A 19,917-nucleotide genomic window follows, 5' to 3' on the forward strand; every position below is an offset into this window, starting at 1 on the left:
CTTTTTTTTTCTATTATGGTATTATTTTCATGCTGATAATGAGAATATAAAACAAATGAAATGTTATAAAATAGAAAACACGGCCTACAAAAAAGAAAATAAAAGCCGAGTAATGCACTTTATGTAACATTTAAATAATTGAGGCACCGGATTAGCTCATTCCGTAATGTGTTTGTCCAATTCTCCACGGCTGCAATTTGATTTTGGTTCAAATCTGGCTTGGGCTGATTTGCTAATTTGAACTTTTGCACTGTTTTGCTCAAGATTCCTCGGAATCACTAGCCTAAATAACGTCTCAGTGTCGCCAAATAGATCGACATTAATAACCATACAGTTGATATAGCTTCGTTAAATAACCGATTAAATGAACACGAAACCTTCATTTTCAGAGATTCCAGTTGTACGTCGCCATATTCATTCCCCTTAACGCTGATTACTATGTTCATAAAAAAATATAGATTAATGTTCTTTAAATCTAATAACTGTACTATTCTGAATTTAAATGAAATTCTAAATTATTTTGTAGAAAATATTTTCTTCAAAACTCAGCATGAACTCAATAATTGCTAATATTTTAAAATCTAAATTTGGACATTAAAAATCTTCTATTATATAAACATCTTACAGCATAAATTATGTCTAATTTCAGTTTCAATCTTCTAGTCCATCTCTGGATATTATACTAAAGCCCAAAATTATTATAAGCTACATCCTGTCGTACACACTAATTTATAGAGTATTATAATATAATATATTCACTTAATACAATATAATACCGATCTATATCCTTTATATTCCAGTTACCAATTCTCCAAACTCATTGAACAACAATGTTGGAAATGTAATCCAGAGAGGATTCCGCTCGGGGGTATGTAAATGTATATACATTCTTTTCTACAAATTAGAATACACAAATATTAATAACGAGTTTAGTATTAGTACGACCAGTTATGAACAGATAGCTCATTTTAGATTCCTATACAGCGACAAGACGTCCTTTTCTTAACGTACGGCAGAGTAATGCACGGTAGCCCACCGCTTAGCACTGCCAGTCCGCACGCGTCAGCAGCCCAGCCCACCCAAGACCAACACTGTCTAGCGCGGCCGCCCAGTTGGTTGCATTCTGCTTTTTCGCTTGCGCGCATTGGTTGTGCTTTCGCTTCGCGTGTGGCATGGACATACAGTTCCCTGCATACCGGACAACATACAAAATTAAATTATTTTCCGCTGCTGTCGAGCACAGATTAAAAAACTGTCCCAATGGCACTTTTTAATTTCCATCCGACTCTGTTGTTTTAAACTCTGTAGCAGCGATTTTATTCTTCACTCCTTTTTCTCTAGAGAGACTATTTTAGAATGTGAGTTTCCACGATCGGTGTCTGTGATGAAGGTTTTCCGGGCTGAGATTCCGTGATCTACCAGTCTACTAGTACACCACGGCATCACAGCCCGGAAAATATTCATCAGAGTTACTGTATTTTCTTTGCGATGCACTATTTAGACTTATTTTGAAAAGCAGTAATCAAAAACTAAAACAAAAACGTTTGAAACAGTAGCTGATCTTAGAATGTTGGCTTTCACGGCCGGCGTTGATAGGATGGGTATTTTCCGGGATAGAGGGCCGTGGTCTGTCGGTGTTACAACCAAACGTTTCGTCCACTACTCCGGTGGACATCTTCAGTGGCGTGGTACACGTGTGCGGAGAGAACTTCTGTGTGTATCAATAACTGGCATTAAGATTGGTAGCACTTCGATATTTATGGTGTGGGACGGTTGTGGCTTGTCGTTGTCGCCGCGGTCCGCACCGCCATCCTAGTAGCTGATCGTTGATCAAGTACCGAATGTTGTAGCTAATCAGTTACGTCCATTTTCGGCTTTCCCCCTCGAAATTTTTAGCGCTCCTTCACTGGGACGGCGAAACCCGAAGTGAGACAAGTGGCCAAGAGGCTTGGAGCTCACATATTCAGTTTTTCATAGCCCCAACTCCCCCCTTGCAAGGACGTGTTTTCACGTACCTTTAAAGTTTCTCTTCCCACTTCCCTTCATTCATTCATTCATTCATTCATTCATTCATTCATTCATTCATTCATTCATTCATTCATTCATTCAAACCGCACACGCAAACACAAGCCCGCGCAAACTCAATTAATTAGTAACTGATAGAAGAGGAGATTGGGCTCGATGCCTGGATATCAGCCCACCGCACAAAACTGCTACGCAAGCAACCCGGCTCGGCCAGTGCGGTGACGTCACGAGCTTTTTCCGTGCGAGACTGCGAAGCCCAGTGCGGTGCAGTGGGGAAGCAGCCCATGGGCTGGGCCGTTGTGCAAGTTAACTGTCTGATAATAAACAATAAATAATAATTGCTTTTTTATTAGACATTTTTTAGAAATTCTGTTCTTAGCAACAATAATTTAATAAACGGTTACTCGCCACAGGAAATACGAATGATGTACAATTTGGCGACTTTCTATATTTCTTCTTCATGGTTAATATAATTATTTAAGGTGAAACTCCACTGAAAATTATGAATATTTACCAAAAAGATATTGGCTATTTAACTTCTTCAGAATGTAGCCTATATTTTTATAGCCCATGTAGTTTTACTTCAATTCTGATTACAAAATATATGTTTAATTCTTTAAGTTAGGTCTGTAAGGAGGCGTGGCATTTAAAAGGTGTCAAAATTATTATTTCATCAAAGAATTATATTTCACAAATTTATGTTAACAAATCTAGTAACTTTTTCTTGTAAAGTTGGCTCTCTAAAGTTACTACATGAGTGTAGCGGAGGAAAATAATACTGTAATAGGTATGTGTGACATAAATATTCATTTTTCTTTAAAATCCATTTTTTCCCCGTAAGTTTATTTTTCTTGATTCAACACCTACTTCCTCATGGCAGATATTAATCAATCTGGATGAAATTTTTTACTGCAAGTATTTATGAGGTTGCTGTATGTTTCTATGCATTTATTTTGTAAGAAATGCCGCTAGTTTATTTTATTATCTTTTTCATGAATTATAGAAAAAATAACATTTTAAAAATTACAAAAAAATTTAAAGTGAACAAATGAGATATTTCATAAAATAAATTAATGCATATAAATATTTCTCTATGGCTTGTGAATGTAACAAGAAAAAAGATGGTTAATAATTGGGACCTTCTACTAAATTGTTGGGTTTGAAAATATTTTTTTCTAAAAATAATTGAAAAAATAAAAACTCAAAGGTCAAAAATATTTAGGAGTTGAAAATTTTGATTTCGTTACTCCTTTACATAGTAATTATGTTTACATGGTAAACATGCACTCAACATTTTTTTGAAAAAAAAAATGGGAAAAAAATTGACAGTTCTAGTGGAGCGTCACGTTAAAATGTAAACTACTGTGTTAGAGTTTCATTTTTTTAGTCTACTGCTAATTTACGTGTTAATTTGTCTATATTTGTTCATGTTGGTTTTATTTTGATTATAGTTGTACATCTCCTACTCATTTCTAAGTACAGGTTTCTTTTGTGTTTTATTTCTACTGCAGATATATTTTCATCTTGTATGATTATAGGTAATTAATATCGAAACAAACATTTGTGTTGCTATAATATTACGTTACACACTGTGTATGTTAACAGGAAATTATTTCCAGTAATAATTTGCGATATCTAACTTCTATTCTGTAAGTGTGTAATTTTAATTTTGCAGCATGAATTGCGTCCCCCTGTGAGTTCTAAATGTAAGTAAAATAGTTATTATAGACTACATCGTGTGAAATTTATGCCTAAATGCTCAAACGCTAGTGAATATACAAGAGGAGGACCGTGGACTTTTCCTGAATATAAAAGAAATTCACGACGTTTTCCCGGTTGATTCTGTTGAAGTAGTTGCTTTTGGCACTTTGTAATCCACTGAAGTAGTGCAATAGGTTTTTCCTTCACCTGAAGTTGAAGACAGAATCGAATTTCTAAACGTAGAGACTTGTATAACCATTGAGACAAATTAAAAATTTAAGCACAATTTCTAAGCCAATTTTCTTTTCTTTAAAATAATTATGTAATTATGTGTTCTTCTGTTTCAGTTGTAAATTCTCCCCACACTATAAAGAGCGTGGTAGGCGACACTGCTATCGAAGGATCCGTTCCTGCAATAGTTGTTGATGAATACGTTCCTGGAGTAGTTGTTGATGGATACGCTCCTGACGTAGTTGTTGATGGAAACGTTCCAGACGTAGATGTTGATGAAGTGGTGAGTCGTACATATTCATTGTTGATGGAATACTGATATCCCAAAAAATCACGAGTTCGTATTGTTTGCTATGTGTATGGCATTACCCCTATCTAAACTCACATTTTTCGTAGGTCTATGAATTTGTTATTTCCTTTAATTTCAAAATTATGACGGATATTTTGTACTTCATAAACATAATTTAATTTTAACAATACTTTTAAATAGTCAAAATGGTGCCACAACCTGTAGATTAATAACTAGCAGGAAAACATAACGATTACCGCAAAATGGGGTGAATAGGGACATAAGGGATGAATAGTGTCGAAGTTTTATTATTTTTTATTTCTCTGTGTCAAAGATTAAATATAATAATCAGAGTGTTTATGTTTTCATTCATAATGAGTGAACAAATAAACACCCTTATTATTTTTACTCTTTAACACAAAGAAATAATAAATAATAAAACTTTGTCCCTATTTACCCCCTCCGTCCCTACTCACCCCATTTTACGTTACTTATTTTCAGTACACTAATTTATATCTGAAATTGCCTAATGTATTATATGTGTGTAATTGAAATTTTCAGTATGAATTGGTTCCCGTCGTAAGATCTAAATGTAAGTAACAGAAAATATTAAATATCTAAGAAATGAGTATATAAAAGTGTGAATGTTAAACTTGAAAACTCAACTAACGTGTGGGCTGATGGGATTTCCCCCCTTTTTGAAAGTTATTCCCCTCTTATAAATTCATATTAACATCCCTTCCAGTGATAACTTCTATCCCCCCTCACAAAATATAATATTGTTTTAATATGTGTATATGTACTTTATAAAGTGTAAAGCAAACAAAGAAAATAATATTGATGTATTATCATCACCGACAAGCTGATAAGAATCAGTAACTTAGGAATTACACATCATATCTTAACCCTGCTCATGGATATAATTATTGTATGATCAAGATGCAAGACAAGCAACTAAGAGCGACGAAGCGTTGAGCCGTATCGAATGAGAGTAATAATAGTTTCATCTCTGGTATTTTCTATGTAGGATTCTAACCCCCCCCCCTTCATTAGAAATCTTAATTCGCACCCTGCGGGTTAGAGTAAAATAATTTAATTCTTAATAGTGTTACATTTGATGATTCATAATAGAAAATTTTAGAAATATTTAAAAATTTCTGCACAAAAAAATTCATCACCTAGGAGTCAATAATTCACTACTCTCACCTGTAAGAGATAAGATGTTTTAAAAATATGCTGTAGCCGTGAAAATCAGCTGACGCATTAGTATAATGTATAAAACTCTTTGTAAGTATGAGAATGTAAATTTAACTTAATTTTTCGCAATGTTGCTAGAAGTGCTTTCATATTAATTGGACACTGTTTTCGTCCATAATGCTGATTAAAGAATTAACTTGTTACAACATACCGTACATATTGTAAATTTTATTAGTAACAACAATGTAATTTATTCGTCACAACAATAATTCCTTTCTACAATTCACCTTAAACGCTCTCGTCAACAATTGGATCTTCACTCCACACAGTATTCGTTATAGCACTCCACCGACGACAATGACAATTTACTTGGACTATTACGCACAACAATGAACTGTTAATCTTAACTAATATTTACAAAGCACTATTTACAAATCAGAACTACCAGTTCTCAGTTCACAGTTCTTCTATCTCAGTCACTCGAGTTCACAGTATCTCGAACCACAGACCTTCAGAGACAGTTCACTGTACTCGAACTCGGGTCCCTCCAACTGCGGTCCACTGCACTCGAACTCAGGTCCCTCCAACTGCGGTCCACTGCACTCGAACTCAGGCCTTCGGATGCTGACGCAGATGCGGACGCACACTCGAGTCGAACTCCGGCTGGCTTGCTTGCTCTGGCTTTCTCACTGACTGAATAACTGAAAACTCTGATACTGCCGTCGTTCCTTCGCGACCGTAATTTATAACCATAGCGACGTAACCTCGAAGTTTCCACCCGTCTCTAGAGATGGCATTCCAGAGAAATCCAGGGCCCTCTCCTCTCTACCAGCACCAGATGCGAGCGCAAACTCGTCGCGTGACGTAATACACCCTCTCTCTTCTCTCCACCGCGCGACGTCACTCAATGTTCCGTGCAGCCTGTGCGATCTGCTTTCATGCGGGACGCTGGTCGTGAGTTCGAATCTCACGTCGCTGTCACAATATTACACCTTGTCTTTCCTGCATCTCCTTTATTTATGACATCTACAATTTATGACTTAGCAGCTTTTCTGTTACGAAATCTTATTGAAATATTAAATTTATTGTAGGAGAAGAATTAATTACTCCAGAATGAATGTATTTAGATCAATGAGTTTTAGGGTACAGTTAGAAATATCTGAAAGACTTCTTGTGCAAATTTTACTCTTTGTTTAAATAAATTGTGACACCTCGTTCACGCATTAAAATCCGGATTTTTGTCTTTATATTCTTTAGGAAAATTTGTCATTTTATATTGACCCTGGACCGCCCCTGCCCCTTACATCATAACACTGGGAGTTGTTAATACTGGCCAATCAGCTTATTCCCTCCATTTCAGTAAACAGTTGTGGAGTTTGCTACAAGTGTGGAAAGGTTAGATTTATTCCTAGGAAAAAAAAATGAAAATGGGTCGAAATTCAGGAGCATGGACGTGAAGTGGCAGATTATGATAATATCTAACTCTATCCCAAAATTCATTCACCTAAATATATCCATTATGGAGTAATCAATTTTTTTCTTTAAAAAATGTAATGTTTAGCATGTCATCGTAACAGAAAAATTGTTACATAATTCACAGTCTGAAAGACAGAGACCGAGTGGGCTAGAGGAGTGGTAGAGGGCTGGCCTGCATTCGGGAGGTCCGGGGTTCGATCCCAGGGGCCGGCAATCCTAACTGAGGTTTTTCATGGTTTCCTCAGTTATTTCCAGGCAAATACCGGGATTGTACCTCTTGAAAGTCCGGCAATGGACGGCGATCCTTCCCTTAATCCTTTGATATGTGTGAGTGAATGATGTGTAATCTCTTAAATGTTTGTGTTGTATCGGAGGTGGCCCTGGCATAGAGCTGATCCCTCGTCCGGGAGACCCTCCATGTCCTTGTGTGGTCAAAAAAGTATGTATGTGATCCATAGCTTAATTCCTCTCCCGACAGGTCGCGGCCTTGCAAGGCCCGGGTGGCGTGGGTCGTGTAAATGAACCTACAAGGGAGAGGTTAAACTCAGGGAAAGAAAGAAAGAAAGAAAGAAAGAAAGAAAGAAAGAAAGAAAGAAAGAAAGAAAGAAAGAAAGAAAGAAAGAAAGAAAGAAAGAAAGAAAGAAAGAAAGAAAGAAAGAAAGAAAGAAAGAAAGAAAGAAAGATAGATAGATAGATAGATAGATAGATAGATAGATAGATAGATAGATAGATAGATAGATAGATAGATAGATAGATAGATAGATAGATAGATAGATAGATAGATAGATAGATAGATAGATAGATAGATAGATAGATAGATAGATAGATAGATAGATAGATAGATAGATAGATAGATAGATAGATAGATAGATAGATAGATAGATAGATAGATAGATAGATAGATAGATAGATAGATAGATTGGGTTTGCTGTCAAAAAAAACTTCATTTTTAACGGCAGCTCTGTCCCTTTATAAACATCAGGGGATTTCACATAGGTATAAAGAAAGGAGTTCAACACCTCTTTTGAAGGAGTGACCTTAAACTTCTGGTAGAACTTGTATATGCGTACATTAAATCTGATTAATTTGACACGTCTTCAGTTTGAAATGAGACTGCAGTAATGTCAAACATTAATATATTTCCATTTTAAGTAAAGAAATTCAGTTTTTTTTAATATGTTCATAATAAAATTCGTCAGTTTTTTTTTTTGGTCAATGTTCTTTTAAAGTTGGATTTGTGACCAATTACCTCAATTAGGCCTATTCATAATTTTTGAAGTATTAAATTTGTTTTTAAAATAGTTTAAATGAAATATTGTTCCAATTTATTTCACAATTATTTTCTCTTGTTTTCATTAAATATAATATAAACGAATATAGACCATAAATACAATAAGTAAGAGAATAACTATAAAGGAATGAACAAGAATTTATAAATCTAATTTCTTCTTGGTTCATGATGCAACATTTTAATGAGTAATACATATTTTCGTATTTTCAGGTGCACTAACAGTGTATGTACTCTGAAACACACTGCGATGGTAGGCCTGAATATATGAGCTACATCAGGGATACTCACTGTTTCATTTCCTCATTTCAGTTGTTAACTCTGCAAACAAAGTGGACAACAACGTTGGAAATACCGTCCATCGGGGTGTTATCCCGGTACGTAACCACTCATTTAAAACTGGGGTTAATTAACTAACCATTAATTGGATGTTATGAATTAATGACGAAGACAAAACTATTCCATCGGTTGAAAACACATGAGCACCAAATTCACTAACGTAAGCATGAAGTTTACTTTTGAGACCTTTTAAATCCTTCACATTCAAAGTTATAGTAGTTTGTACAAGTAGCCTATAAAATCTCCACTTATAATTCACATTTTTATATAATGTTTGCACATGTCACATTATGTTGGAAATCCATGCCTACAAAGACAGAAATCAGCAAGTAGAATTCATATTCTGAAAATCAGATTAGTTATTAGCATTTTTCTTACGATGAATAAATGATATATTCTTTTTCAGCAGTACGTTCATACAGGACTCAGATCAACATGTAAGTAGAAATATATACTGTAAAATATGTATTTATTTTATGACTATCATCATCGAAATCATCATCATCATAATCAACAACATTATTAACAACGAAATCTACACCATCTTATCATTACAATACATTGCACTTCAATAAGTGGATATTTCACTCCATTCAGTTCTCAATAAAAATGATCAAATATCAATATCAGCCAATGTGAAATATATCTTGAATTATGTCGGCAACATGTACCAGGATCATTAATTAATTACTTAATGGCCTTTAAGGAACCCGGAGGTTCATTGCCGCCTTCACATAAGCCCGCTATTGGTCCCTATCCTGAGCAAGATTAATCCATTCTCTATCATCATATCCCACCTCCCTTAAATCCATTTTAATATTATCTTCCCACCTACGTCTCGGCCTCCCTAAAGGTCTTTTTCCCTCCGGCCTCCCAACTAACACTCTATATGCATTTCTGGATTTGCCCATATGTGCTACATGCCCTGCCCATCTCAAACGTCTGGATTTAATGTTCCTAATTATGTCAGGTGAAGAATACAATGTGTGCAGTTCTGCGTTGTGTAACTTTCTCCATTCTCCTGTAACTTCACCCCTCTTAGCCCCAAATATTTTCCTAAAAATCTTATTCTCAAACACCCTTAATCTCTGTTCCTCTCTCAAAGTGAGAGTCCAAGTTTCACAACCATAAAGAACAACCGGTAATATAACTGTTTTATAAATTCTAACTTTCAGATTTTTTGACAGCAGACTGGATGATAAAAGCTTCTCAACCGAATAATAACATGCATTTCCCGTAACCTATGTTCCTCTCTCAAAGTGAGAGTCCAAGTTTCACAACCATAAAGAACAACCGGTAATATAACTGTTTTATAAATCCCAACTTTTAGATTTTTTGACAGCAGACTGGATGATAAAAGCTTCTCAACCGAATAATAAGAGGCATTTCCCATATTTATTTTGTGTTTAATTTCCTCCCGAGTATCATTTATATTTGTTACTGTTCTAACTTTGTGGACAAATTTATTTAAAAACTAATGCAATAATATAATATTATCTTGCTTTGTTTGTATGATGTTTACTTAATTTTCTTTTACAGTCGTTGGCTCGCCCAATCGTGTTTCAAGCAATGTAGGGAATACAGTTCGCGGATAGTAGGTACGTAAATAATAATAATAATAATAATAATAATAATAATAATAATAATAATAATAATAGTAATAGTAATAATAATAAAGACATGAATAGAATGAGTCATAGCATTTACCGAAATCATGGTATAAAGAACAATAAATATTGACAAATTTCATTCCTCTTTTATTGAAAGTGAAAGATTATTTTCGTGGAAAATGCTCAAACATTTTGTAGTGTTGTTTCATAATATACTTTTCCAGCAAGCAATGAATAAAAAATTATTACACACGATTAAAAAAATAGCCAACCATGTGAATATGTTATATACAGTGCATATATTTTAGCTATCCACGTTTGCATATCTGCAGCTGAGCTATGCACTTACTTCCGCTCTCGTGGAAAGATAAACTATATTATGCACTATATATTTTGTAATCTATGTGTTTATATAATTATTACGCTTTTACGATCTTCGGCATATAACTACGACTATCACACTCTTACTACGTCATACTACTTTTGACCAATAAAACGGTACGAAAGGACGTATTTCAACCAATCATGGCTGCTTATCGCACAATTTTATCGTGTCCCTAGCATTTGTTTAATTTTATCGCGTCCCTAGCATTTGTTTAATTTTATCGCGTCCCTAGCATTTGTTTCTTTGTTTGCCAACATTTGAAACTGCGCTGGTCTGGACGTCAAAAATATATATAAAATTACAAACCACTCCAGTCGATGCACAGCAGTTTCAAATATGACTCGCATTGGCAATCAAGAACAAGAATTAATAAAAATCACTGATCATACCTATGCATCTTCTGAAATCCGATTTACTAATAAATGAAGAGCACCATTCGGAAATCCTGAATAAGTTGAATACACCATGTAGGCCTACATCAACGAGTTCCACTTCTACTATGCACACGTCCAATATAACATCAATTGAACCACCAACCAAATTCAAATTTGAAAATTGTACATTCAATAATTATTCCTTTTAAAATTATTCATGTTTATTTTTTATGTCATCGTCGTTAATTAAAACTTTTCTAACACTTGTGTATATTAGTTAGGTTATGTTATAGCTTCTGCTCTGAGAGGAAAAAAAAAAGAACTTCTGCTATATGATATTATGGATAGTCACGTATCAGAGATTGTTTAATATTAAGATTTATTGAATAGTAATGATTACAGTGTCTGTACAAAGACACTACTGCCATTTAGCATGCATCTAGCGTAATATTTGTAATGTTGAGATGGTACAATAATACATTTGAAGACAGTTGTATTTTCGTAAGTCAATTAATATTTTATTGTATTGGAGTACTTCGTTACTTCTGATCTTTATATACTTTCTTCTAATCGCGTAATAGTCAATTAAATCCCACTCGAGTTTTGATTTTCTCTAGATAAATCAAAACGTCTAGTGAGATTACTGTTGATAATATGGTGAAATTAATTATTTTACTCAATACGACAATACGACAATACTTTTTAATCAAAGGATTTCGTTCCTTGAAAAATTATAAGAAAATAAGATGCATTTTAAACCTGGAAATTGCGTGTGATATGAAACTCATTGCTTGATGTTGTTACCGTGGCATCGTGATTCATAGTTTAAGAAGCAGGCTGAAGCATGTAAAATATGAAATGCTGGGATTTGAAAATTAAAACGGTGATAATTATTATTATTCTGTTTATTCACATAAGCCGAACCGTGAACAATAATTACAAGAGCTTTGAGACAGAGGAATGTGGACTAGTTTAGAAAACGAGATGTCTTTTGGAATAATTATTTTCTCACGAATTTATAATAGAGGAACATTTACACTCTCCGTCTGTGTTGTGAAGGAAGCTGAATATATTCATAAATTGTAAATAACAGAAGGAGATAATACTTTCGGTAATCAGATATTTAAAAGTATTAAATACATCTTCACATTCCAGATATTATCAGAATCCATCGGTAATATTACATTCTATATATTACACAGGGCGAGTAAAAAAGTATGGAATAATGCTTGTAAATTTCTTATTTCTAATTTTATGAAGAAACTATTTATACAAGAGTTGTAGGGTATCAAAGAAGGAATATTTTGAACATGTTTTCAAATACTATGCTTTTCATTTATAAAGGTTCTGCCAATGAGTCTGCTTTTTTAAAGTAGCATCATGTACTTAGTTCCCCATTTTTGGTTTCTCCAGGTCTCAGTACGTACAGAATCATATTATTTTTGCCATTTATAAACTATTATTTTGTAAAAATTACCTCTTTTGATGGCAATGTATGTGTACTGAATAAAGGGAAATTTTAATGCTTCAGTATATTGATTTGAGGACGCTTTGGATTAAATAATTGCAGACAAAAGCTAATAGAAACGAATGAAAAACTAATAAAACAATTGAATAACAATATTAATCATATTTAATCTTATAATTAAAAAATATACACATTATAAGATATGTACCATTGAAATTTAATTGTAACAGTAACGCAATACATGGATTTTAAAGCAAGAAAAACATTAAAAACAATATTAGCATTGTTGTGTTGTATCACGTGTTAATTTCAGTTCACAAAAGGTGCTCAAAATGGCGTCCATTTACTGCCAAAAATGCATAAATCTGTCTTTGAAAGTCTTTAATTTTAACCATTGTTATTCATTTGTTTTTATTAGCTTTATTCGATCATTTCTATTAGCTTTTGTCTGTAGTTATATAATCCAAAGCGTCCTCGAATTAATGTACTGAAACATTAAAATTTCCCTTTATTAAGTACATATACATTGCCATCAAAACAGGTAATTTTTTGCAGAAGAGTAATTTATAAATGACAAAAGAATATGATTTAGTACGTACTGAAGCCTGAAGAATCCAAAAATGGGGAAATAGGTACATATCATTTAAAAAAAGAAACTTATTGGCACATTCTTTATGAATTAAAAGCATTGTACTTGAAAATATGTAAAAAATATTCCTTTTCTGATATCCTACAACTTTTGTATAGTTTCTTCTTTATAGAAATAAGAAAGTTACTAGCTTTTTTTCCACACTTTTTACTCACCTCGTATTTATATTATTGTAAACCATTCTCCTATAATATTTGGCGGCATGGAGAAGTTGGAAATTTCTGCAGGAAATTATTACAAACATCACTGTTTTAATTAATTAAATATATTTTGGATTGTAATACTTAATGTCTGAAATGTAATCACATTAGTCCTGTATTAAAAATAATAACGACATTTGTTTTTTTTTTTTTTCAGAACTATTTTACTCACCAAAGCTATTTGCAGAGAGCATTAAGAAGATGCAAGAAGACGTATTTATCCTACACATATGAATCTACTCATAGCACGAAATTGTACATCTACTCTTCTCTAGTGCTATTAACTTTCGTTCATTTGTGTATGTATTGAGACTTCAATAAATGAGTAGTTGAAAAAAATATATATTTGTATTATTTCTTTGTGTGAATTCTGTTAAATTTGTCAACTTTGAGAGCTCTTCTAAATATTTAGGCTGTTGAAATAAACACTTCGCTGATGAACATTGAGTTATATCCACAATTTCAAAAGCTGTGGAAAAGCTGATTGGCTAAAATGGAGTTAAACAAAATGAATGTTAATAAGATTTCTTATATTAATGAACATTTATAGAGTAGGTATACGACGTAAAGTAGCTAGGAATCTTCTTCATCTTCAACGAAAAATTAGGAAGAAAATAAAAGACATGCTTTGTAATTACAAATCATCAATTCCCATTGTTTAGCCGATTTATTAAATAAAAGGTAAAGGTTCCCATATACAATGGTGGCCATAATTCTGGAAACTTTTTGTTTTTGTACTGAATTATTTTAACATCTGCATTGATTCACAGATTTATACAATTGAAAATGTTCCTCTTGACTGATTCGTTAATTATGGGGTTATAACAAAGGTATTATATTAAATCCTGAATATTTTAACAATAAATAATCATTACTATGTAGGAAATTATGTTCTTGTCGTTTAAGATCTAAATATTCATTTCAGATTTTCGTTATAAGTTTCCTTCGATCTTTCAATGCTAATCGACAAATCTGCTTCACTTCTCTTGGACTTACTTTAGGTTTTCTACCAGTCCTAAGTGTTGTTTTACAAGATTCTATGGATTTGTACCTCTCACATATCTTCTGGACGCCAGGCAATGTAGCACCATTACCAAGTTTTCTTGCAATTTCCTTGATTGTGTAGCCTTCTTCTCGAAGTATGGCTGCCCTAGAAGGTGTTCAGTCCTTTCGTGGAGCCATTGTGATAAAATGATCAATAAAGTTTGTTGTAAAGCAATCAGATGTTCACCTAACGAAATCTTAAGTCAGACTAATGATAGAAACAAATTAATAATGTCCATATTTTATGCTACCAGTGCTCAACAATACTTCTACTGATCAACAATAATCTTAAACTCAACAATGGACTAGTTTTTATAACAGTAAATAATGGGAAATTATAATGAAATCTGAAATTAATATTTAGATCTTAAACGACAAGAACATAATTTCCGGCTTAGTAATGATAATTTATTGTTAAAATAGTCAGGATTTAATATAATACCTTTATTATAACCCCATCGGTAACGGGTCAGTCACGAATAACATTTTCTATTGTATAAATCTGTGAATTAATACAAATGTTATAATAATTCAGTACAGAAACAAAACGTTTCCAGAATTATGGCCACCAGTGTACACTCCATGAAGGCGTATGAGAGAAATAGAGGTAGGACTCCGTGCTTTCGTGACCTCGGCACTAAAATGAGGAAGTATTCGTATTACGCTTCGACAGTGTCGGGGTCTTCTGGTCGGTTTAGCAACGAGAAAATGGTTAGGACCTTTAACTTCGCAGCCAGTTGTTCTACCAACTGAGATTATTTAAATAGGACGTGATAAATTATAAACAACTAATTCAATAACTATATATATGTACCATTAATATTTCTAACATTGAGGAATAACAATGTATATTCAAGAAAATAACTTAACGGCAAAATTTTCACTTCCCCCCTCGAAAACGCAATAATGATAAACGTTTCAACAGTTCAGCTTCTAACTACGAACTAACACATTCCCGCGAAAGAGAGTATCAGTGTGTAGTAATCTGCAGAGTCCGTGGATATCCAGAGTACCGCAATCGCTTGAGCCGGTAAATGCCGACAAACCCGCCATTGTTAGTCCAGCGCGCGCTCTGCAGTATAGAGTTGCATAGGGAAAGAATGGAATTTAAATGCGAAAAAATGCAATGCTGCTGTGTTCAGAACTGTTCACAGAGAACTGAAAAAAGCGCACATTTGTTTTCTCTGTGACAAGGTGAAAGAAATAAGGAAAAAGGAAACCAGTGACTATAAATATAAAAAGGAACGATCCGCTACCTAAGCGAGCATACATTGTAAGATTAATGAATGACTGTATTTTGATATTTATTTTTTAAAAATTTGGGCCCCAAAATATTTTTATAAAATTAATCTAGAATTTAAGTTGCTTCAGCAATGATATTTCTACATAAAACAAATGAAAGTCACGTACCAATTAGGATCAGTGTCAAATTTTTACTATCTTCTCCCTTCAAATCAAGCATTTCTGAATTTAATCCTATTTGCTATTTGCAAGAATGACATATATTTGTGAAGTTCTGAATTCATTCTTGAGACAAGATTGTATTGTCTGGCTCGATTGGAAAAAATATAAAGACCGTAGAAACTAGAAACCCTATTAAGGTTAGACTGATGTGAAATTTCAATTTTCTAAAATATTCTAGGTAGATCTCTGAAATTTTGTACTTTTAATTTGTAATTTTAAATTGTGCAAATTTAGGTTTTCAAAATTGCTACTATTTTGGCCAGAATTTTTGTCTACATACGTGTCAGACCTTCAGAAACGAAACTTACTATACAATTTTCCTCTTGCAAATCAAGATTTCAGGTACAGTATAACTCCCTGTAAAGTTGATTTGAATAATTTCGAGGGAAAAATTGTTCCGGAGCCGGGTATCGATCCCGGGACCTTTTGGATCGGTGTCGGTTAGAGTTCCCGAGTAGCTCAGTGGTAGAGCGTTGGTACGTTAAACCAAAGGCCCCGGGATCGATACCCGGCTCCGGAACAATTTTTCCCTCGAAATTATTCAATTTTCCTCTTTATTTTACTAAAAAAAATAATTAAAAATATTTAATGCACTAAAAATATAAAATCAGAAAAAATTCAACTCGAGCTTAAAAAATTAATATTAAGAAATACCTCTTCTGGCTGATATGCATATAATAATCAGGCAGTACATCTCACTTGACGATATGTGTCAGAGGAAGGACAATTGTTTGTGAGCATCTGAAGTCTGATTAGTGGAATATGTAGCTAATCGGCGAAGTATGCATTGGAGGGGGGAAAAAACTTGCCACCCTACCCCATTATCTCCTGGCCTAGTTGTCTCATGAGTGATGCCTTATTGGTGGTACTTGCGAGGTTCAAACCTGTCTTCGAACAGTTGACTAAACAACAACAACAAAAACAACAAAAATGAGTGTTAGGTATAATACTGATAGTAAGTTTTGTTAAGAACATATTCAAAAACAAGTATGGGATAATAATAATGAACCAGGTCTCTGTATTTTTTATTTTCTAGGCATTTTGAAACATATAGAACTAACATAATATATACAGAACTTATCCTTATATACACTACCACGCTGTGCACACCTTACTTACACTATTAAATAAAGATGACTAAAAAATATGTAGGCCCCTAATCTTATGAAAACACTATAATAGATAAATATGATTTACAAATCACTATGGACTGTAGACACTATTATAACACTAACAATAAAACTGTTAGAAACTTGCAAATATTTGTTGTATCACAAACAAAAACCAAGCATGGAAAACACGTTGTTATGGCTACTAGCAACAAGTGGAATTTTCCTTTAGACAAGAGTTGTGCTCTCCTTTGTGACTGAATATCTTTTAAAGGAAAGCTGCCTTTCAAATAGGCCTAACACCTGTTGGATTCTATAAAGAAATATTTCGAGAATTCGAGAAGCTACATTGGCTCAATCGGAAATATAATACCTATAATAAATAATGTACGAAATATAGCGTAATTTCCAAAATGGTCGCAGAATTCAGAGAGGAGGTCGTGGGCGGATAATTTAAATTAACAGTCAGAGCCCGCAGCCTTTTAAAAATGTGACCCTAAACAGCTGATAGACCGGTCGTATGATCATGAAAATTGGCAGAGGGCATCTTTAGATCATAAATGAATTTTTAAAGATAAAAACAAAGAAACGATTTTTTTTTACCAAAAATGACAAAATCTCACATCAGTGTTGGGGACATTATACTGAAATTACTAACTTCCATATTTTTAAAGCTAAACTCACAAAATATTTATCAGTAGTATATCTGGTTGATAATAACACATGTACAAAATTTCATCTCTATGATAAGTGGTTTGCATTTTATTAATAACTTAATTAGCCTATATAGTGTATTGCTTAATGCAAAAAGTCCCTTGCGTCACAATTTACATTATTTTTAATTGATATTCACTTATAAGATTCTTTATATAGGTACAGTGGAACAAACATTACTATTGGAATTATCTGTACAGCGAATGGGTAAATTATTAGGAATTTTTATGACTATTATTATTATTTTAATTTTTTATAATTTAAAATTCTAGTAATTCACTTATTAATTTTACAGCAAAACATTATAGTAAGCTTTGATTCCATGTATGTAAGGGGCCATGTAAGTGGAAATCACTTAAGAATAATGTCAATTGTAGTGCAAGCGACTTTTTATATAGAGCGGTTCAATATTTTAATAAAATAATTAATAAAATACAAACCACGTATCATAGGCGGATGCAATTTTGTACACTTGTCACTATTAAGCAGATATACCAGTGATCAAAATTTGCTGAATCTAGCTTCGTAAGTATGGTAGTTATTGGTTTCACTGTTGTGATCTCTTAAAACTAATGAACTTCTAGTAATTTCAGTATAGTGTCCCCTTATATGCGGAAGGCGGAGAGTTTGCACGAGGAATGCAGTTGGAAATGTTTAGATTTATTGTTTTCTTTATTTGCAACATTGTTGTTTTCATTTGTTATTTGTAATTTATTAAGTTCATGCTGTTGTAATACCTATACTGTGACGTTTATGAAGGAGTGTATTGAACACTTAAATGTATATTTATGCTGTAATAATCATTTAACAAAGTTTTTATACATTAGTATGTTGACTGACAATGTTCTAAAATGTAAGACGTTCCTTCAGAAGTTTTTGCCCTTCAAATTAAAAATATCTGAGTTTTACTTTAAATATTCCTATCCCTAGTGTGTGGAAAAGGAATAACAATGGCGGCCGACTCGGTGTTTGCGCTACTCTGATATATCCACGGACTCTGGTAATCTGGAAGGCTTCCACTAGAATACAACACTTCTCATGTCGTATATCACATTATCACAGCGGTCTTTGAGGGCTTTCCTTCCTTAAGGAGATTCAAGAATAACTTAAAAAGTTGTGTATAAAGTGTATATTAAAATTAAGGTGACATTTAACATTTAATTTTTTAAGGTGACATGTATTTATTTAGCCTGACGAGTTACTTCCTTGGTTTGAATTGTAAATTATTTAAAAATAGCGTGTAAGAGGGCCTTAGACTAGAAATGTTTAGTTTAGATGTAGTTCTGTTTATAAGTACAGTATGCATAAGGGTGTAATTATTTGTCTTATTTGAACTGTTGTATCAGTGAAGCGAGGTGATTCAGTGAAGTTATGGTTTTACAGTGCAGTGAATAGTTCCGACCAGTGATAATTTATAGTGTCAATGAAATGTGTTCTATAGTGTCAGTGAAATGTGTTATATAGTGTCAGTGAAATGTGTCCTAATGTGTCAGTTAAATGCGTGATAGTGCCACTAAAGTGAGTGAGATGAGAGTAAAGTGAAAGACTATTGAAACTTATGTAGGGGCTATACATATGTAGGTTGTATTGTAAAATTAGGTATTTTATGTATTCTTATTGTATTGTGTATTGTATAATTGTATTATGTATTGTAATTTTATTGTGTATACCACTGCCACCGGGTGCTTGCCTACTTGGAGTGTAAATAAATACATATAGACATATACATACATATTTCACATTTGTATCCCTATTTCATATTTGTACCCCTATTTCATATTTGTAACACTTCTTCTAATTATTTTCTTTTGCCGTAAGTCTCACAAAATGTTGTGTGAAGTGTTCATTAACATATTTAAGATTTATTCTAGGAGCTCTTCGGCAATAACCATGCATGATGCATTAATTATAATGAAAGAAAATTTAAATGCCATTTTAGTATCTAGTCGGATTTCGAAATTCGTTCCAGAAAATGAAAGTAATAAAATATCTTGCAAATTTCGGTAGTAATATTGAAGTTTATACTATCTGTCATGTGTTGACTAAGATAATGAGCACTATGAGGCGAAGTTTAATACCTGAAATATAATTTCATTACATGTAAATCATCTTCAAAGGAAGGCAATCCACGAAAAATATAAGAAAGCATTTGACCTTTGTAAGCAATAAAATATCTTTAAAAATTTAATTTCGTTACTAATTGGAACATCAGACGTCCTGTTTCGTGTTGACTCACATAATGAGTACTGTGTGGCAAATAAAATTTTATAACTTGTAACGAATCTTCAAGAATAATAAAATTATAGTTTTAGAGTAGATGACAATATAGGGGAGTAGTGGGTACAGTGAGACAC

At 33.2% G+C, this 19,917-nt stretch overlaps 1 protein-coding gene across 2 annotated transcripts in view; it reads left to right on the top strand.

The window, feature by feature from the left end:
* The window catches only part of LOC138709653 (uncharacterized), a 29,397-nt gene extending 15,824 nt beyond the window's left edge, over positions 1-13,573 (top strand). The window contains exons 7-14 of one of the 2 annotated variants that reach the window (XM_069840586.1): positions 801-868; positions 3,701-3,731; positions 4,074-4,240; positions 4,808-4,838; positions 8,520-8,584; positions 8,953-8,983; positions 10,086-10,144; positions 13,390-13,573. In XM_069840586.1, coding sequence (XP_069696687.1) covers positions 801-868; positions 3,701-3,731; positions 4,074-4,240; positions 4,808-4,838; positions 8,520-8,584; positions 8,953-8,983; positions 10,086-10,141 — 449 coding nt within the window. In that variant the 3' untranslated portion in view covers positions 10,142-10,144; positions 13,390-13,573. The remainder of the gene's footprint in view (positions 1-800; positions 869-3,700; positions 3,732-4,073; positions 4,241-4,807; positions 4,839-8,519; positions 8,585-8,952; positions 8,984-10,085; positions 10,145-13,389) is intronic. The other variant, XM_069840594.1, reaches the window with a different exon arrangement.
* Positions 13,574-19,917: the final 6,344 nt, after the last annotated feature.

This window comes from Periplaneta americana, chromosome 1 (genome assembly GCF_040183065.1).
Source record: "Periplaneta americana isolate PAMFEO1 chromosome 1, P.americana_PAMFEO1_priV1, whole genome shotgun sequence".
In the NCBI taxonomy this organism is placed as follows: domain Eukaryota; kingdom Metazoa; phylum Arthropoda; class Insecta; order Blattodea; family Blattidae; genus Periplaneta; species Periplaneta americana.